At 43.2% G+C, this 22072-nt stretch overlaps 1 protein-coding gene across 25 annotated transcripts in view; it reads right to left on the bottom strand.

Annotated features, from left to right (window-relative positions):
* Positions 1 to 22072, bottom strand: part of SYTL2 (synaptotagmin like 2) — a 573462-nt gene that overhangs the window by 116651 nt on the left and 434739 nt on the right. For 16 of the 25 annotated variants that reach the window (XM_069639800.1, XM_069639804.1, XM_069639787.1 and 13 more), the window contains 3 exons: positions 13484 to 13585; positions 5810 to 5863; positions 692 to 742 (listed from right to left, as the gene is read on the bottom strand). In XM_069639800.1, the coding sequence (XP_069495901.1) occupies positions 692 to 742; positions 5810 to 5863; positions 13484 to 13585 (207 nt within the window). The remainder of the gene's footprint in view (positions 1 to 691; positions 743 to 5809; positions 5864 to 13483; positions 13586 to 22072) is intronic. The other 9 variants (XM_069639806.1, XM_069639812.1, XM_069639791.1 and 6 more) reach the window with 3 other exon arrangements.

The raw sequence follows: 22072 nt of genomic DNA, 5'->3' as shown, positions 1-22072 counted from the left end.
CATCAAAGGCTTCAATTAGGCCAAAGTAACTCCAGTCTGGAGCCCCAAATGGGCTTGCTCTATGGCATGGCAGCTTCTGGTAGCTGCCTAGAGCACCAACAGCGGGGATGTGGGGGGACTATGCTGGAACTACAAGCAGCAAATGAGGCTATACTGGTGCTACCAACTTCAAATTCATTTCCAATGCAAGGAATTGGTCTTTAAATGGCATTTACCACAAGCGGCATTCACTAGCTCGGTGCTCAAACTTAACTTATGTGTATGAATAAACACATTGCTTATCTCACATGCAAACACCACAGGAACACCTACACAGTCTCTTGACAAGAGACAGACACTTGCAAGCACTAAGAACTTAGCTGAAGAGAACATAGCTCAAGATTCCACATGTTCGGCGTGAGTAGCCCATACCGTCCTCTTTTTCGACCATTGCATTATGGGACATGTAGTCCTGTATTTACAGTGGCAAAACTACTAGAATAAAAAGAATAATGTTAGGACTAAGAGAGGTACTCACGCCTGACATTGGAGAAGTTAGGAGTTATAAGAAAGATTCACCCGTTGTTAGGGCTGGTTGGGTTAGCTGCTCACAAAATGAATGCCTGCAGTTAGTAGTAGTAGTAGTAGTAGTAGTAGTAGTAGTAGTAGTGGGTTATACAAGTATTTTATTTTTATTTCGATGATTACTCACTGTTGGGAATAGTTTCATAAAATGCTTCCTGCTGATTTCCTTTCTCTTCTTCTTAAAAGTGAAACATTGATAATGGAAATGTTAATTGCAAATGAAACAGATAGAATAAGGGATCTCAAAATGCTCATTGATATAAAGCCAATTTCCTGTAGCAACCCACATTCCACACCTTTGCAACTCTGCAACCTCCACTTTTAACATTTCTACCTTGCTTGGGGCTTATGTTGTTGACCCCCTCCCCCCCTGGAACTCCCAACATAGCCTTAAGCGGAACCCACTGAAGAGAAAGACTAGTCTAGTTTAAAGGACTGGGCTGACACTTGTTGAATGTAGCATTCTCAGTTCAGTGAAGGATGCGTACAAACACCAGTGCCCAATAAACAAGTGCATGCGCATCAACCATAAAAAGGCATCCAACAGCAACGTGTGAGAGGTAACCAAGCTGCACAAGGACTGCGCACTAGTCAAGCTTAAGCACTTACAACCAACATTTAGTAAATGAGGCCTTAAGGAGCAGCTGTGTGCTCTTCTCTGAGGTCAGCAAGGGATACGCCTATATATGTACCATACGAGAACACCACAAGCACACATTACCGGAGGAGTGCAGACTTGCAGCAATGCTCTGTGGCCACAGCACCCGCCCTGTGGCCCGCATCATGCGCCAGCCACACTGCCCTCACAAGGCCTGGACTGCCATGCACCGTGGCAGCACACCTGGGCCACTACCTTCATCACGCACGGGCAAGTACACATGTATGTAGTGCCCATGGTAGAGCACACATCCAGGAATGCCTTTGCCTGCACATATTTAAATGAACTCGATATAAACCGTCTTCTGAGACAGCGGGCAAACTGGTGCTACATTGAAATATTCATGAAGAACGTTGATGCTACACAATCTCTATCTTCACGTGCATTTGATGAATCACAGATACTGAAGACTACTTGTTATCCTGTTTGCAACTCTATGTCCCTATTGAGAGGCTCAGTAGCCCACACACCCTCCTGGACCCGGGACTGGAAACCCCACCCAAAAACAAGACACCCGGTGCCTTGTTTTTGGGTGGGGTTTCCAGTCCCAAACTAGCAGTGCTTCAGATAAACAGACCCCACTTGCCCCATCCCGCCCTTGCTTGTAGCCATTTTGTTACTACAAAAGGCTTTTGAACATTTCAACACACGCCCCATGCTCCTTTTATACGTTTTTAAAGGGCTTCCCGTCAGACGTCCTGTCCACACCAAGAAATCCCTTCCCAGTTCATCTTTGTCATTGCTGGGAGACCCGTGATTTTTTTTGAGATCACCAAAGACTTAAAGGAGGTTCACTCAGTTTCAACAACCAAAACAACCACTTTTGCTTGCGGGGCAAGGTGCACCAGAAAGGAAGGCGCTGCAATTAAAGTCCACGGATACCAGAATTCCTTTACTCCCCACTATGAAAGAGAAAAGGGGGGTTTGAAGACCAGCTTCCTGACTTCCCAGCTTCCCACCAGCAACCAAAAGCAATATCAAAATCAACAAATGGAATATCAAATATCAACAAGTGGAATTTATCGCATGGTGGGTGGCACCTTTTGGGTCCTGCCATGCCCTAAAATATTTAGACTCCATTCAAGCACCGAGTTGACTTGCGGAATCAATCCTCCACGGGACTCTAGAACATTCTAGACATCAATCACTGCTGATTTATGTGATAGGAAATCTGCATGCCTTCAGCACAGTCCACAATTATATTCCAATTACTGTGTCTGGTTGGTTCAGCTATGGATCCATCCACAGACCTGAGCCAGGTCTACACCACGGCAACAGCTCGTAACATTCAAAACACTCCGGCGGCACATCTCTCTCCTCTTGTGTGTAACAAACGTGGAGAACGAACACTCTCTCAATATGAACACACGAACGTCACTACGTGGGCTTAGAACACTTTGTTCTAAGTGAAGACTTTGTTCCGCTGGTCAACTCGCTTACCCTCGAATAGGCTCTTGGGGAATGAACATTGGCCTATACGCTTCCAAGAAGGGCAGAGTAATTACTTGGTGCCCTACGTCCTAAAGAATGTCTTTGTGACCAAAACACATGTCGACGATTCATAGTGTGCATCTGGATTAATAAAAAAACACCAGACATTTGACACCTGATACTATGGACCGGGTCATGAGTATATGCAAAAACTAAGGAAGATTATATGATTAGCAGTAGTTCACACTGCCTTGACATGCCAAATTGGTTTTATTGTTGATGGTTTGAATGTGAAAGTATAGGATTGAGAATGATCGTTTGAGATACAAATGTTGAATTGATGAAATTATTTGGTTTTATGATTTTATATCATACATGTACTAATTATGTGAAATTTGTATTCATGAACTATTAAAATTTTAATTTATATTTGAGCTAAGACTTTGTTTCACCCATTCCACTGGTCCACCTTGCCTTTATAGAATGCCCAAGAGTTAGAAAGAGATTGTGAGATGAGAGCAGCTATGACCGCGCCAAACTAGGTTTGTATCCAAGGTAAAATCACTTGTTTTATTTGTAAAAAAAATGTTTTGAGTTTATTTAGATAATTTCAAATGCAAATAATCTTTATACAGATTTGGATTGGAAGTATCCTTGATTTCTTGGTCCTCTACACGTGTTTCACCAGCAGGTAGAGTGGTGGCTCATCGGGTGGAAATGGATGGGTAATTGAAGGTTTAAGATGCTGACAAAATTCCGACTTATTAGCAATTTTCAATGAAGTTCTAAAAATACAAGATTGTATCTAGAGTGGATAAAAAAGAAAAGTGGGGGAAAACAAGTGACTAAATGAAAGAAAATGAAAGTGTCAAGAAATTCAAAGTAAAGTTTGGGTTACAAGAAGAGAGAAAAGAGAGGAAAGAATAAAGATATGAATTTAATATGTTTGCAACATGATAAGAATTGGTTTGTGAATAATTTGTCTAGTGGAAAATGATTAGACTTACCCTTTTTGACACAAGTATGCGAATGTAGGTTCTATTGGAAAGATGGAGGACCGCATATATGGGCTCAACATCAGATGCTGGTGCCAGTCCTGCTTGCGGGTATGGACCTTCTGTCAATGAGGTATATGAGGTAAGTGTGCCTTACTGACAACATACGTGGGTAAGTGTGTCTTACCGACCTATTTGTGAGTTCAATATTGAGCTGAACAACAAATGCAGACATAGATATAATACATAGCTGCTTATTGTGGTGATTAAGTAAAGTGAGCTGTCATTTATGTTTGTATTGAAGAAAACCCCCCAGTTTAGATAATACAAGACTCAAATATTTTGCCCCTATTAGTGCACAGTAATACGTTTTTAAAGAAAGGGGATTGCTTTCTTAACAAGGTGATTCTTCCAAGTGAACTACTGCGTTTAGAGATTATTACAAAACACGTAGTTTACAGTAAAAAAAGGCGGACAGCGGTTTACCCTAGGTAGGATATGTCTGTATGAAAAAGTCTCTTCCTAAAACCTCCCATAAGAGGCGAGGGAAAACGATAGTTGCCAGCGTGTTGGCATGTCGAGTATAACTGAAGAAAGTTACAGCAATGGTATTTCTTGCCTACTGTCTTACAAACACATAGTTGAGCCTTAAATGCCCTCTGAACAACCTGCTTTGTTTTGTCTACGCAATTGAATCAGTTGCCTGGTTACGATTTAGCGCATGCGCAGTAGGAATATCTTCAGTTACACTCGTCATGCCAACACTGTATAAAGATCAATTGCATTTGAAATTATCCAAATAAACTCCCAATTTTTTTTTTTACAAAAATCAAGGAACTATACCTTGGATACACACCTAGTTTGACGCGATCATAGCTGCTCTCATCGCGCAATCTCGTCCTTGAAGGGCCAATAGCTTCCCCAATACATTCATCTCGAGCTCCTTAAAAGTGAGAAGTTGGTTCCCATGGGACTCTCACCACCCTATCGCACGGGAATCCCACTCTATACTGAGAAGACGCCAGAATGAGACCAGCCGGTCCCCAGCATGTGATGGTTCGACTACTTCACCACAGAGAATCAGTCCTGGGTCACCCACCCTGTCCAGTTTGAGAACTTGTTTCAGCAAAGGACATTGTTTTGGAAGAACGAGGCCTTCGCTCCTTTGTACAGTTCGACCAAGATCCACTACCTTCACCTCTCCCAGCTCCATTTGAAAGTAACTTTTCCCAATAGGGTCAAGCTCCACAGTTATCACAGAGCTCTCAAGTTTCCCCTGGCCCCCCTGTGTGAGAAGACCATCTAGTCCTGTGTTTGCTTGGAAATCTGCGACTTGTAGTTTTGCTGAATTTCATATGGGGGGGAGGTAGTGTAAATCCCAGAATCTAAAAGGGGAAAAAACAGGACTGAATGTTCTTCTCGCGTACAGTCACAGGAAAGCAGAGTGCTCCGTTAGCAGTCCCGGTCACTCACTTCCAACTTGGACCATAGACTTTTCCACTAAAGACTGGCCGTTAACTAAATAGTTCCTCTGGTTTGGTGCATTTTAGTGTGTCATCATAGGTTTCTATTTTCAGACTTCTGTCTGTGTCGACCTTGGCCGCCTTCTCCAACTCTCCTGAATTATGCTATACTGTGTATTGTCACACGTCACCTTAACCTTCAGACATGTTCGGTTCCATTTGAGAAAATCCCATAATATACCTAACTGACTGCCCTTGTGGGACAAATCTAATCAAGGATACAGGATTTTGTTAAATTTTCCTTAGATAACATTATGCACAACCACTCTCAATAGGCATCTTCTCATTGCTCATACTGAGAAGGTCACTTAGCATTGCCCACGAGGACCACCGGCAGGCACCAACACAACCTAAACCATTATATATGCAAAGGACTTTTACCCCCTGTTTGAACCCTTGGGAGGTTTCCCCCCCTTATTGAACTGCCTGCATGGTGCGCTGATGCACACATGCAGGTCTGCTTCATCCCTGCCAATACATTTTAATAAGCACAAAAGACCACATGTACCCTTGCTCCACTGAGATTCTCAATGAGCCAGTGTAGATCCATGCCACCAATTTGTGGTGCAATACAAACTTCACCGAAGCTGGGCAGGATATGGTGTTAAAAAGGAGCTTTACGCAACGGGCATATTTACCATGTTCATTACTACGGACAGACTCTTCTCTTGGCAAATCTACTTTTGCTGGTTCTGTGCGAAAGAAAGAGAGTGTAAGACGTTAGCACTTCATCTGAAACACTCGTGTTCTAAAGCGGGCCACAATATTGCGAGGAAGCAGCACAGCCTGTAGGGTTTGACAGTCAAATCGAGCTCGACTTCAAAGCAGCGATGCTGACCCTGCATCCTTAGAGATTAGTAGTAGGTATTAGTAGCAAGCGCAATAGCAGAACATCAATTCAGTCTTTGTTGCCATGCCACCTCAATCCTGAGCTCCATCATCAAAGGGCTCCACCCTTCGAGTCCATTTCATATTAACATCAATCGACAAGCTTAATTTTTTAAACCTTTTGTGGCTCTTTGCAAGTACAAATTAACAAACCCGGGACAACCTACGAGCCACATAACATGGGGAAAAGTAAGTTGTGCAGTGGAGCTGTGGTTGCCCAAAACCTTAATCTGTTCCCAAGATCCAACCGCGAAGAAGGCCTTTGCCTCATTTGTGTTCAGGGTACATCAAACCATTTCAACACACTATTGAAAGATGGTAAAACGCATTGAATCCCTCACTGTTTCTGGCCAACGACTCCAACAACCAACCTCGGAGAAAGTAGAACAAGATGGCGGAGCGCAAGCTGCATTCAACTGGCCAGGGTCAGACGGATGTTTGTAGGCCGGCGTCAGAAAGCTCTTTTCCATCTGCAAGTCTGACTTGAAGATGGAAAAGTCATACCTAACTTGTATGCTTTTCACAAAGATAGAAACAAGCAATTCACAAAAACAGATTCATGCTCAGTTTCTGCATAAATTACAGAAGCAAGAGTATCCAAGGGATAACTTGCTGCAAGTAACGCACACCTGGGGGTGCCAGGGCCTGTTTCAGGGACAGAGGAAGGGAGGGCAGTGCAGCTGGTGGGTGCTTGCATTTGCCACACTTACCGCCATGTATCTTGCACCTCACAGAGATAGATGTCAGTGATGCAATGGGTGTAGGGAAGTGCATCCTGTCCTGTCCAGTGTCAGAGTGAGTGTAGGAAGTGCAAATGGCGATGGGAACATATTTGCAGCCAATAAAAAAATGCAGACGTTCTGCATCTTTTTTTTGTAAACACTTATGCATTGCATAGCTTACATGCTGACAATGCTTAAAGTTTGCATGCTAGCATATACATTGTGTGTATTATGCCCCTACAAGACTACATTTGCCAGTGCCTTTGCTTTAGGGATAGGAAATCGAGCGTGTACGTTCAAAAAGGTGTACGTTCTTAATTTCGTGGGCATGGGCCACTATGAATATCCAGTAGGAAGTTACAACCACAGAAGGTGATAATTTACGCTGGTCAGAGCATAGACGGGAACATCGGTTATTTTAGTGATTTGGGCTTTAACTCTCTTTGCTGAAAGCGACCAGTGCACTTATTTTATTTATTTATTTTATTACTTATATAGCGCGACAAGCCAAGAGGCATCTGTGCGCTTTAATGATAAAAACATTTTTTTTATTAATGATATGCAACATTGAAACGTTGACTGGAACATACGATAGAGGTCATGGTTCTGCAGGTAAATTGCAAATGTATTTTTTTTCTATTATGTCTATGATAGAATTGCAGAATAATCTGCAAGAAAAATGTGGCAACTCAAACAGGGACATTTCATTTACTTGGCTGACTGGACACAAAGCTGGAAAACCACCCCGGAAGTGAAGGTAGGTTTTTCACAATTTAAACCCTAGCACAAATCCTAAATAACGCATCTAAAACCTTTTATTTATTTTTCTGTAAAACAACTGTAGAAACTTTGTTTACAGTCATATTTGCATAACTGTGGGAATGTTTTATTTTCTAGAAAAATAAGTACAAAAAGGAAAAATAGAATGCTATTTACAATTTTCTCTTACTTTTCCGGGAAAACGATAAAAATAAAATAGGATTGCCAAAATATATATATATATTTAATTTGACGATTCATTGGCAACCCCTGAAATCGGATGTAGTTTGGTTCTTCTTTGGCCTCTTGTAGTTAAATGGTTAGTGGATGACAAGTGATAGAAAACATCAGTGGATTGCATTTGCCAAGTTTCTGAAATGTAGGCATATTCAATAAAAAACATTAAAAAAGAAAAATAATAAATAGTAAAAGCTGAACATTAGAATTAAACAACAAGTACTGCTTAATTGCATTTGCAATCAAACAAAATAGGGGCACCATTTTCAAATTAAATGTAGCCAAATGCAATACACGTCTTACTCATTTAAGTAACCTTGCCAATACAGCAAGGGACATATGTTTAATGTCCTATACCTTACGGTCCTACGTCACAGAATGTGGATATTAGGCAGTGGTCTTCAAACTGAGAGGCTGGCACCCCTATGGGTGCCTGATGGATGTCCACGGGGGCCTCAGGCTCTTTACAGAGATTAAGATGACTTTTTAATAAAAAAAGGATTAAGATGACTGCTTTTAAAAGAACATATAAGTAGTAGACAATCTGCTTATATTTTAAAGAGCCTGTGGCCCCCCCTGCACATTCTTCGGACCTAGGGGGGTCCAATCCTTGGGTGGTGCGGGGGGGGGCAGAAACAATATGTGTTACCTGGTATAAGTAAGTTTGAATACCACTGATATAATGTAGTTTTATCCATTGCATTTTATGGATGAACCTGTAACTGGCAGCATTCTATTAAATAATATGATATGAAGAATTATTGTTTTTCTTTGATGAGTTTTATTAATGAGACTTGGTGAGCCACAACAGAAACCAGCTGATCCTCCTAATGACAAGGTCATACATATTACAAAATGGTGGTCAGGTTTCCAAAATACCCCCCTTTAGAAGAGCCATTGAAGTTTGATCCTACCCGCTCTTGTTTGAGTTGACCCAATGAGGTAAAGAAAGGACTTGGATGAAGGGTCTCTCCTGGCATCGGCTGTGCCAGCGTATGTTTAATGGCAGACCTGCTATGCTTAGGAATTAGCTCCCTCTTCATGCTGGTGACATGTTTATGACCCGAGGGATAAAGTGGTATTTCTATTTATTTAAACAGATGTGACACAGAGATATCACGAGGCCTTTACTGGCTTGGGATTGGGTTAGGCTGGGGCCCATAATTTAGCCAATCAAGAAGGCAAGTCAGCAGCTCAATAGCATTCCGCAGCCATGCACTGTGAAAACAAAGGTGATGTTGGGTTCAAACCTATAGCGAACGTTAATAGATGGAAAAAGTGTGTTTTTTTTCTTTGTAGGCACGTTCTGTGTACTCCCTCTCACACACAATCTCAGTATACCAGAGAGGAAAAGATCTGGGCGGTGGGGAAGGTCTTGAATATGTACTTTTCTGGAGTTCAAGACGTGTTTTGAAGTATTATTAATTCTTGAAAGGTTCTCAGCTTTTCATCCTTCATATTGTGTCATTATTAACTAAACAAATGCCCACTGTAGCTGTGTGGGCTTTAGTCTGAAGAGGAAGTGAAACTCTTCCTTATCGATTTGATTGGCCTACTTCCACAGCCTTCTTAAAGAGCAAGGCGTCCTTCCTCTTTAACAACGAAGCAGAGACTGGATTACGAACTATTCTACCTTTCTCCATGAACTCCAAAGCTCATAACATATGAGTATGGGTTACAAAAATACGTTTCACTGCCATGTTTGTTGGTGGTAATTTGCAGGGATTTTCGAGTTTGCACAGTGCAGGCATGCAAAGGTCAGCCCAAGTATCCTTTCTGTTGCGCATATGAAAGCATGTTAGTGACAGAATGAGTTTCTTTTTTAAATTAGATTTTCTTGCTCGCAATCAGCTAACAGGAAAAGAAAAGGCGACAATTACAGCTACCACAAAATAGTACTTCCGAGTCATCTGATGAACAGAAATACATTAAGCTGGGCTCCATACACTACCTAACCTGGATACTCTTACTCCATATCCAACAATCAAACCCCAATTTCTTTATATTTCCTTAAATGATTGTGCGAGTGAAATCCATCTCTGTATCCTATTGGTTTTCTCGTCCCATTAGGTCAACTTTGGCACCACTGGTGATTTCCAGGAATGGAGAAGGTGGCTCCTTGCTACTAAACATGTTGATGCCTATTGAGTGCTCTTCTTTAGATTTAATGTTGCCCCAATCTCCCCCAGCATTGCTAAACTATAGTTAAGTCCCCCTTAAAAATACTGAGCACAGAGGTGTTCTGGTCAAAATGTGTGCCTTCGACTAGGAAAGTTCAAAGATCCACAAATACGTGTGATATTAGCGATGTATTGCACATTTTCACATTAATAAATTGTGTCCAAGCTACCACAATAAACAATTGCAACTCAGCTGACATGTGTTTCGCCTCTTATATGCCCTTTTCAAGGCTAATTTAACAGTTCTAGTGCCTCTTTGAAAATCAAAATTCGAAAAGTAGAGAGTCACATCAAAATATAGTCCAAAATAGACTGATATCTTGCTTTTGGCTTAACTAAAATATTGATTATATCAGGTACATTTAACGGCTGAGCTGGTTAGACTAAGCACAGTCCCACTGGGTTAGAGTGGTGTTCCGCGAACACTCAGAATGCCACACTTAAGGAGCCCTTTGTGTTGGAACTAGTCCCTCTTGATGCTGAATGCTCAGCACCTAGCAGCTATTTATCTGCTCTCAGGCAATCCAAGAACACAGGCTCCAGCTGCCCTCCTATGCAACTCTGGCACAGCTTCCATTCCCTAAGCTATTCAGTCTTTCTCCTCAGATACAGACTGTAGACTCTGAAATATTGCATGGACCTATAGCTAGACCCCACGAATAGAGTTACTTCTGTACTTCTTCCTATTAACTTTCTTCTATCTTCTTAGAGTTTGCAGGGAGCGTGCAGTGTCTTACACCTGATGGGCTCCTGGTTTTATATGCATCATACTTTTCTGTCTCAGTTATGCATTTTACCTTATGAAGGTTTTCATTTTATCTTCTTTAAAAATACATAAAACCGATTTTCCATCAATTGTTAAGTCTACAACTTCTTTAAACTGTTCCAATCTTTTCTCCAAGGTCTGTACGTCCCTTCCAAAGTAGCTTTCTGTACAATGCCCGATCAACGTTTTATAACCAATGACTAAACAAAATGGACGCCAGACCACAGCTCATAGCAATGTTCTACTGTTAAAATAGGTCAGCCCAAACTGGTGTACAGTGCTCTGCTGCTCTTGAGCTAGGTCTGCGATGTAAGGAATAAAATACAATACAAATTAAATATATATTTTTGAAACAAATGCTTTCTCTGGCCCGATCATGAACTTTTTGATAAAACACCTTTCAAGTTGTACCACCAGCCTGTTACTAACAGAAATATCAGCGACATTCTGTTTTTCCACAATAAGAGTCTAGACTCTTATCTACCTAGAACCCAGTTGATCATGTTGGCTTACTTATTCTAAATGTTAGCCTGCTACTTTAAAACATATCTGTTGTTACCTGGCGATCTGCTCACCACTGTTTTCTCCTCCGGTTGCGTGTAAATCCCTGGCTGCCAAATTGCCCACCCTCCCTTCCCAAACTAGCTCACACCCCCTTGTATTAGATTTCTAAAGCACTCTTGTTGCTTCCCAAAGCTAGGTCCATGCTCAATAAATACCCTTATAATAATCCATTATACATTTTTAAAAGTGTATCTGTCTGCATGTCGGTCCGCTATAGAGATTGAGAGGGAACTATTTAGAGGGCTCCAAAGGGATTTGGGTGGTTTTTATGTGTATTATCTGTTCGTGGGTGAACTGCCCAAAATAAAAATTGCTCGAACATACCGTTTCTATGTCGATGATAATACAGTAAATAAACAATAAAATAAGTTTAATATCCAACTGTGTTGAGCGATTCATTGTTTATAATAAGTTTTCAGTTTCAATTTACGTTTTCGTCTCCTGAAACCTGCAGTGCCAGTTCCATCCCTCTTACGCGGGCAGGATCAGACGCTGCAGGATCCCTTTTTTTTCTTTTTGGGTCCCCTGGTTCAGATGTCGAGGTAGCGGGGACACCCACGCAACCCCCAATGTCAGAAAAACACGAACATTAGGAGCGGGGACACCCCCACAACTCCCAGTGTGCATGTTCGGTAGTGATGGAATGATACTGGCCGAAATCGGTCTAATGTACCATTCGATCGATTTCTTTCGAACAAATCAGATTTTTACCTCCAAAGGGGTCAAACAAGGGCAAATGTTTACTAGGAATCTAATGGCATGGGTGAAAGTTGCTAAAGTGGCGCCGTTGGCGGATACAATTTATTTGGCTTAATTTAAAATGTGCTTAAGTGGTTCCGCGGGTGGCTAAACAAAGCTAATTTTGCTAAATAAAAAACCATAGCTGTTTACTTAACCATAAAACAAACTGAAAACGCACCAATGATTAGTACAAGAAATCTTGGAAAATTGACAAACTACCACAATAAAAGCTATAAATGCACCACAGATTAGTAAAAGGAATCTGGGATTTTAAGAAGAAAATCCAGGCACTCTAGAAGTGCACATTCCCAGTGTTAAAAAACATGTAATTTACTTGATGTATAAGCGCCTTACAAATGCACAATAAAATAAATAAAGAACAAATAAAAATAAATAATCATGTAACCCAAGAGACTATCTACGTTTGGAGACACTAGAACAGAGACGAGCCAGACAACAGGCGGAGGCAGCCAGACAGGCTGCACAAATACAGCAGAAGAAAGGCAAAATAGACAACAGCACGATCCAGCTAGACATGCTTCAAAACGACAGCAAGAGACACCAGATCAACGTCATAGAAGACTTCAAAGTAAATGGGCCAGGCAAGCAGAGGTAATATTTTTCTTGCCTCTGCTGGAAAAACATGCAACATTGTGTATGCTGACATGTTCAGTGGCAATGTTAACAATTACCAAGTATGTACATGTATGACTATACAGAAGTATTTAACCAATTCTTATGTCTCTTGTTAGCAGGTGGAAAACCATATGAAAGGTTTGGCCACTTGTTAGTGGGGTAACGCCAGCAATATCTGCTAGTAATCATTAAAAGAGAATCTTTCTCAATTGATCCTTGTCAATGTTGCAGCATTAGACAGTGCACTAAATGGCCTCAAAGACCAGCATATCTCGTCAATCCCTCCCTACATGCTGCCACTTCAGATTTAATAGTCATTTCTCAATCTAATTAACTTTTTTTGTTGCCAGGATAGTTGCCCTACTTGAACTCTTCACGAACAATCTATTTATTGAAGAAAATGCAACTACAACCTCACCAGAAAACCCTCCATAGTTATTACATATATATTGCCAGACTCCACTTGTTTGGACGCACGTCATTTACTGGAAAGAGAAACACACAACACTCATACTCGATTCTGCTCACAAACTTGCAAAAGGGCATTCAAGTGTCAATGGACAATTAGAAAAGTGCAAAGGATAAGTAGGACAGGAAGAAGGGGCAGAAGCAGCCACTCCAATGGTTGTCTGGCAACACGGGCGGCAGCCAATCCACACGCCAAGTCACATGCATTATCTAGCGAATGTTAGGAGTTCTTTGTCATACATGGACCCAAAGTATGCTCCAAAATAGAGAAAATGGTTAATGAATGGAGATCCTTTGTAAAGAGACTGGAAAAACAGGGTTAATGGGATGGCGCGAGAGCCATGTTCTCACTTGATGAGGCTGACGAAAGGTCCTCTAGACTTTTGGAGGGTTTTGGTTTACTTGAGGTCCTTCTCAGATCTGCCATAACGGGGTTTAGATCATCTTCTGAACCTGTTGCAAAACAAAATATATGAACACTGCACACAGAGAAAACCTAGGCTCCAAGACACAGTACATCAGTGATAACCACAACATTGACAACCCTCTTTAAAATATCTGCATACGATCCTGCAACCAATACTCATGACACTTCATTTTTCTATTATGGTAGGGAAAGATACGATTGCGACTTGTGACAGATGGCACTGTCCCGCTGTCGTCGATTCCCCCTACACCTCCTCCCCCTCCCTCACCCATACCACCGCCCAGAGCAGAACCCTGTACTTTTCATTTTTAGGGATGGCCGAGCACATGCTGAAGAACCCATTGCAAGCCTAAAGAAGCAGCCACCTGGTGTGTGCCCACAAACCAGTGCATGGTTAGTGTTCATTAACAACAATCCCAGAAAGCATTTTGATCACGTTTGAATATGTATCAAAGGATTGTTCACAGTAATTACCTGGTTTTCCTTTACTATCTCCGGCCAATAAGGGAAGAGCCCCAACTATATTATGCACACTACTGTTGGGCCCGTTACCCTATTTAAGGGAAGCACTCAGGAAGTGTTTAAAACTCTTTTAATCTGTATGGCTCTTAATGTTGCTGTGATCCAATTGTTTTGTAATTGTTCCATGTATAATTTTGTACTACTCGAATAAACAAGATTGATTATGCACACAATGTGTCAGGCACACCTGCAGGTAGAGGATGGTAGGACCAGTCTCATTCCAACTATCCTTCAGACCCTTGCTTCTTTTCCTTGGAACATTTAACACACCCGTGTCTCAATTAAGAACTTTAATATCACATGAAGCTCTCCTTTGGTGTTCAGAAGAGACAATGGCCAGCGCTATGTTACGGGCCATTTGTTTATTAGTCGTTTCATTAGCAGGCCACATAGAGGTGCTGATAGTCCATTTAACAGTGTAGATACAGAGAAAATAAGCCGATTGTAATGGGGCACTGTGATCCACAACGACGGAGGGGGCCGTTAGAGCCCAGCTGTGAGAGTATTGAGCTCTGGGATGGTAGCGTGTAGCAGGAAGGAGTAGAAAGAAGTGGGCTATTTAGTAAAGCGAACGTTGGGCAATGTAGAAACCAGTTATGATCTGCATAATTTCGAGTCCAGAAGTGACCGTGGAGATTGTGGTGTCCATTGAGGAGGCATGCAAAAGAGGAATCTGGCAGTGATGGTGTGGCACAGTGAGAAGGCCGCAAAGTCCAGCCACAGTGATGTAGCAATGAGCGAGGGCCCAGCGACGTTGTGTGAAGCAGGATCCCACAGTTGCAGGATGGCATAGCAGGAAGCACCAGCTAAGGTGCCTCAAGCAGAGGCTTGTGGAAGAGTATGAAACCCAGCGATGATGAAACTCAGCAGAGACTACTGTAGGGTCGATTGTGATGAGCACTGAATAAGCACACAGAATACAGTCCAGGCAGCAGGGATAGTTTAGTGCTCAGTGATAGATTGTACAGTAGAGAAGGTGTTAAAAAAAATCAGAAAGCTGCTATATCCCAGGTTTGGCATATAGCTTAGTGTGGGCTTACCTGGTATAGCGGGATTAATTACTCATTCTATGAGGCAGCTTACCCAACAATTTGCAGGGATCAATGCAGGCATTATGTGCATATATGCCAACCATTCCTTACCTGGCAGCCAATTTTGAAGGGTCTTGGACAGTCGTAGCCATCTCAATCAAGATGCACCACCACTCACAGAGGGTTCCTCTTTTAACATGGCTTCTGGAGTGGCAGTATTCTTTTTAGGCCTTCGGTGACAGACCAGTAGTTCAAGGACACTTAGGCTTGCTTCCACACAAACCGGCTACTCCGCACGTTGCATTTTTCTTCCGTTCTTCTAGTTCATACCCAGCCGCTCTGTGCAAATTTTGCAATTCTCAATTCTTTAATTTAGCTGAACTATATTTCCCACCTGGGCTTTCTTGCTGCTCGAACCCGTTCCTCACTTGTGCACTTGACCGTTTCTGTTTTCATGGCTTATGAAGGATATATTAGAGGCAATGGATCCATTTAAAGATTGAGAGTTTATGAGATAATATTGGCCTTAACCATTTCCGCGCTTTCTGGGGTCTCTCACCTTCCCCTACTCCTTTTATAGTACCAGGGATTTGTAATTGTCCAATAACTCTTTTGGGTAAACTCGCAGTTCTTTGTCAGCATGTTCTCCCATCCCAAATAACTGTCCATATCCTGACAAACTGGCTGCGGTGCAAATAGCGGAATCCTGCAGTACGTTTATGGCCAAATGATACCGTGTGGAGTTGAAAGACCAGCAGCGACACTGTGCGGCTGAGAGATGATGCGTGCAGTGGAGAATGCAGGAGTGTAGGAACCGGTTCAGTACCGACACTGAGGGACAGTGTGGGGTTCATGGGTGGTTGTTGAAGGGTGAGAGAGGTCAGCATGGGGAATATGGGGTCCAGTGATGTGTATTGAGAAGAACCAATTACTTACCAAACAGTAATGCTCTTTCTACTGGATGTTCCTCCCACTGATTCCTCATCTTTGATATACCGACATCCTGCTTGCAGCCATCGAAAATATTTTTGACAGCAGCGGGCACTGTGCAGCGTTTATTTAATGTCCCTCAGCGGTTTACATTCCTGTGCTCGGACGCGACGTCAACTATAGCACAAGTAGCATGCACTGTGCCCGTTGCCTGTGTTCTAGTTTTTTCCCCTCTTCCTGCACAGCCGATATGAGGAGTACAAGAACCTACATGAGCATTGAAAGAGAAGAATATTACAAATGTTGACCCACATTCAGAGGGGTAGGCTGGGAGGGCAATGAGGAATCTGTGGGAGGAACATCCAGTAGAAAAACAATTACCAGTGGGAAGTAATTTGTTCTTCTAATCGATTGCGTCTCCCCCCCCCCCCCCCCCCAACTCCTCATCTTTGATAGACTCCCATAGAAGTTTTATAGAACGAGGTGGGACCAGTGGATTGGTCGTACTGGTTAATATTGTACAAATCAGCTTTCCCAAATTTAGCGTCCTGACCCGACAAGGTGTGCAGCCAGAGTAATGTTTTGAAAAGGTGTGTCTCTAAGACCAAGTTGCATCATTACAAATGTCCTGCATGGGTACACCTCTTTGCAGAGCCGAAGAGGTTGCCACTGCTCTGGTGAAATGTGCCCTTAGATTTTCAAGGAATGTTAAAGAATAACATTCTGAAAAACACAGAATGATCCAGCGTGATAAAGTTTGTTTAGTAACGGCCTGATCTAGTCTGTACATTATAACCCACAAAGAGTTAATCATATTGCCTGACATTTGCCAACCTGTCAATATAGAAAGCTAGAGCCCTTTTTGGGTCAAGTCTATGTAACCTCTCTTCCTCCTAAAATGCTGACAAGGTAATTTTTGGTGTCAGATGGATTTCGGACAGCACCTTGGGAAACGAAGGAGGGGGCGAACCCTCAAGACTACCTTCACCTTATAAATATAGTGAAAGGAGGTTTACATGAAAAGGAGGTTTACATGATAGAGCCTGTAGCTCACTCACCCTGCGGTCAGAAGGGATGGCTACTAGAAAGATTGTCTTCACTGTTAATAACCTGAGTGGACAGGAATGGAGGAGTTCAAATGGAGCGCCCATAAAAAATATTAGTACCAGGTTTAGATCCCAAGCTGGAAATATCAGTTCCTTGAGGAACTGAATGACAATGGGTATATTAAAATAAGAGCCTTGATCTGGCATGCGTTTAAAGATGGATAATGCTGCCAGCTAACCCTTAGCAGTAGCCACCTTCAACCCTTAAGGGGCAAGGGGCAAGGGGAAGCAAAAAAGAAAGCACTGCAGGTGTATCACAAGTGAAAGGATCAATATCTTCAGCCTTACACCAGCAGAAACACCCTTACACCAGATGAAAAACCTGTTCCACCGGCAGTGGTATAGTGCTTTTGTAGCTGCTCTTCTGGCCGAAAGCAACACCTCCATCACGTTTTCTGGGAGGTCCCAATCTTTGTATCTTAACGTCTCAGAAATGAGGCGTGAAGGTTCCGAGTTCTGATTCCTAGGTGAAGAAGACGGCCATTATCTTGTGAGAGCAGGTCCACTCTCTGGTGAAGATGGAATGGAGGGCACATGGACAGGTCTAGAAGGTCCAGGTACCATGTCCTCCTGGCTCAATCCAGAGCAATCGGGATCATGGAATTCCCAAACTTCCTCAACCTCCTGATGACACGAGGAATGACGGGTGCTGGTGGGAACATTTACAGGAGTGGAAATTACCATTCCACTATGAACGCGCCCCCCAGAGCTCCTCTCTGAGGAAATTCCCGGGAGCAGCACAGGTTGTATTTCCTGTTGATACTGGACTTGAACAGATCCACTGGAAGGGGTCCCCAAAGGGCATAGATCTCTAAAAGGACTTCCTGAGCCAACTCCCACTCGTGGGAGACTGTGCCCTGCCTGCCATCCGCCGTTGTGTTCTCTTCTCCGGGTGGGTCAACAGCTGATAGAGAAATTCTGCTTTGTAGCACCCAAAACCAGAGCCTCCCAGACCATTGATAGTGACCCCTACACCATCTCTCTTGTTGATATAATGCATGACCACTGTGTTCGCCATCATTATCAGGACGTTCTTCCCCTGTATGGACAGCAAAAAGGCCAACAGTGCCTGTCTGATTGCCCTCATCTCTAAAAGGTTTGTAGGTTAATGTGCAGTCTGAATTCCGAAGGGGAGCAAAGACTGCTGATCGCAAGATCGCTCATGTGAGCTCCCCACCCCATGAGGAAGGTATCCAGACTACTCTTATCTCCATCAGGGTTTCCAAAAGGTTCCCCCATCATCACATTCTCCTCGCAGACCCACCACAGGAGATCCTGTGTGACCTTGCTTGGGACCTAAAGAAGGTCAGTCATCCTGCCTCAGAATTGTGACTATTGGGATCTGAGAGACCTCATCCTTAGGAGGGCCTCTGGCACCATTAAAATGCAGGATGCCACGAGACCAAGCCACCTCAGAAAATCCAAAGCCGGTAGATGTTGGGCATTCTGAAATTTTGTCACCATGTGCAAGATATGTTTAGCCCTCAACTCGTGGTGGGCTATGGGGGAAAAGCCTTCCCTGAGGAAGAGTCCAGGACCGCTCCAATGAATTGCATCTTTTGGGTGGGTGTCACCTGGGATTTCTTAAAATGGGAGATGCCCAGTTTGTGGAGAGAGTAACAGGCAATGTTGAGATGTTCCCAAACCTGTTTGGAAGAATGGGCTATGATCAGCCAATCATCTTGGTAGGGAAAGATGAGAATCCCTCCCCCTCCTTAGATTCACTGCCACCATCAACTTGGTGAACACCCTCAGGGCGGGGGTCAGCCTGAAAGGCATTACTCGAAACTGATAGTGAGAACTTCCAATGGCGAATCTCAGTTACTTTCTGTAATTGGGCGGTATAGGCCCATGAAAGTAAGAATCCTGAAGATTAAGTGACCCCATCCAGTCCAGGAACTGAAGGGCCTGGAGATCTGCGAAACAGGGACCATCTTGATTCCGTCCTTCTTGAGGAACTTGTTCAATCATCTCAGGTCCAAGATGGGTCATAGTCCTCCGTCCTTCGTGGAAACCAGAAAAAAGGTGGAGTACTCCTTTCACCACACCTTTCTCCAGCAGGGAGATAATCTCCTGCAGATGGAGTGGATCTGGTTCTGAAAGAGATTGCTTCCATGGGGGTCAATCTGGGGGCTTTTTAGAAATGGGAGACAGTGCCCATGAGCCACTGTCTGAAGTGCCCATTCATCTTAAGTAATGTAGTGACATTCTTACAGATGTTGAGTCAACCTGCCTCCCACCGGAGTACTGTGCACAAAGCGCTCAGAGTGGTTATGGGGCTGTGGCAGAGGGCAGTGAGAGGTAACTGCCTGAGCTGCTCTTCCTCCACATACCCTAGGCCATGTGAAAATCTCCTTTGCCCTCTTTGGACAGGCTGGCCTCCACCTCATTGTCCAAAAGAAGAGTAGAAGCGAACAAACACCGCCTCCAAACCTGGGAAGGTGGATACTGCTGCTGTTGTGGTTGACAGAGGCTGCTTCTAAAGATTTAGCAGCTGGCTTAGAAGCCTGGAACCTCTCTAAGCTGTTGTCAGCCTTTTCCCCAAAAAGGTTGGACCTATGGAAGGGCATGTCCAGTAGTCTTGACTGGACATCAGGAGAAAATCCAGATTTTCGAAGCCATGCAAACCTCCTAATGACTGTACTGGAGCCCATAAAGTGGACCAGACTGGAGCGATTGACCTGCTACTTCCTTACCAACACTAATGATGTTGTTGAAACCATCCCTCATGTCTCCCTCAGGAATGTCATCAGCTTCTTGGGAAATGTCACTCCATAATGTGAATGTATAGTTTGCTAATGCACAAGATGCATTAATGGCCTTGAGAGGCATGCTCCCAGCAGGGAACACCCTTTTTGCCAGCAAATCATATTTGTCATCCCTATGAGGTGGGATGGATGGATATGCAACTGCCTTAGAAGTAGAGTTAGACACCTGTATCAGCGCGCTGTCCAGGAGTAGGGTGTCTGGAGAGAAATTCAGGATCAACAGTTGATGGTCTATATTTCCTTACCAATTCCTTATTGACAGTAGGAGTGGTGTAAGGCTTTTGCCAATTTTCTAAGATGGTATTTTTGAGTCTGAATGAAAAGGTAACACATGTTCTTTGGAGGGGGAGGGGATTCATCAAGGATGTCTGTAAGGTCATCTTGAACTATGTCCTTTTCAGGATTTCCCCAACCCAAATATTCAGTGACCTTGTTCATCATGGTCCTATTTGCATCACTTGGATGGTCAGGTAAAGCAAATTCCTCTTCATGAGAAGTGTCAAAGCCACTGGCTCCTTTATGACAAGTACCCAGGCCCTCCAAACAAGATTCTTCAGAAATGAACTCGGGGACATTAGATGTACCAACTCGTTTGTATCCAAAGGGCACAATGTCGTCATCTTCTTCAATAATAGATCCAAAAGACTTGAGTCTGTCTTCGATTGCAATTTAAAAATCAAAGATGGATTTGAGGTCGACGTCAAGTCTTTGAAAGTAAGGATATTGAAACCTTTGATGTTCCCCCTGCAGTCTACATGTTGACACTACACATAGCCATCTCAGAGGCCTTCTGACCCAGGCTTTTGGGTGCACAATTTGAAGCTTTTGATGATTCCCTGCTGGCTTTTGAGGGCACGGTGGGATTGCTGGCCTTTTTTGGTGCTTTTGAGGGACCAGGAGGGGCATAATTTGAAAAGACGTCCATCTTCTGGTGGAACCTTTCCCAATTGGCAGCCGAGGCAGACTTATCTGGGAAACGTACCTGTCTCTTGTCAGGTGAGGAGTCGGAAGACGAAGAACAATGGCGTCTCTTCTTTGAGGTTTTTCATGATGACAAAGACTAAGAACAATGCAAATCGCTCCTAGACCTTGCCCACTTTGAGTGTTTTTTAGTCCTTTAAGGTGAACTTCCACCTATAGAGGATTTCCTCTTTGAACGAGTAGGACAGAGATTTTGAGTCCGACCAACCAAGGGTGAGTTTAGTCTTCCTCTCTTTCAAGGCCTTGTTAGTGATCGAATGACAGAAGCCACACTTGACGACCTTGTGATCTTTAACGACACAGCATATTCTGTGCAGATCTGTGATGAACATATTTGAGTCATAATCTGCACACCTCTGAAAACCAGTCTTCGTAGTAGACCTACACGGAAGGAATCAAGAAATACGTTGAAGAATCGATGAGGCAAGTCAAACCATTCCAAAGCATGCTGTGCATGCAGAAAAACTGAACTGATGCAATGGATGCAGCACATGCCACTTATACCATCATCAACATCACGCCGGAGTTCGGAAATGAAAGCCGCCGAGAGACATTGACTCAATGCTGCACAGCACCCTCTGCTGTTGAACAAATCTCAGAAGGCTGTGAGCAGGATATCGGTATATCAAAGAAGAGGAAACTGTGAGAGGACACAATCCTTTAGAAAAGAAGACTGATTGCGTGAATGATTAAAGTGGCAAGACGGCTTGTTTGTATTTCTTGCACCAGGGCACAAGTTAACCTTGCTGTGCCCCTGCTAGCAGCAGTTTGTACTTAGAAAGTAGAAGGTCCTTGGGCTAAAAAAAGAAAATAAACACTACACAGAATATGGTCTAAGGAAATAATGTATCTGCTATGATGCTGGGAACCTCTGGTGGGCACAATATTGAACCCAGGTAAGTGGCATGAATATGGTATTGTGACAGACTGCATTCTGGTAAGGGCGAGATAGCCAGAGCTTTTTTTCTTATTATTAGATTTCTGAAAAGGAGGTCTGCTGATCCTACGGTTTCCTAAATGCTCCATTCAAAATGTATTGTGCACACAAGTGCTTTTGCTGTAACTAGTCTCCTGCCATACATTAGCTCTGCAGTGGTACAGAGCAGGTTCATAGATCACATGGGCATTCCTGACTGATGCAGGAACTCCAAGTTCCTGCAGGCAGGGGTGGTTTT

This window comes from Ambystoma mexicanum, chromosome 7q, assembly GCF_040938575.1.
Source record: "Ambystoma mexicanum isolate Mex_15411 chromosome 7q, UKY_AmexF1_1, whole genome shotgun sequence".
Classification (NCBI taxonomy): domain Eukaryota; kingdom Metazoa; phylum Chordata; class Amphibia; order Caudata; family Ambystomatidae; genus Ambystoma; species Ambystoma mexicanum.
Note: the sequence above shows the minus strand (reverse complement) of the source record. Positions and strands in the feature narration are given on the sequence as shown.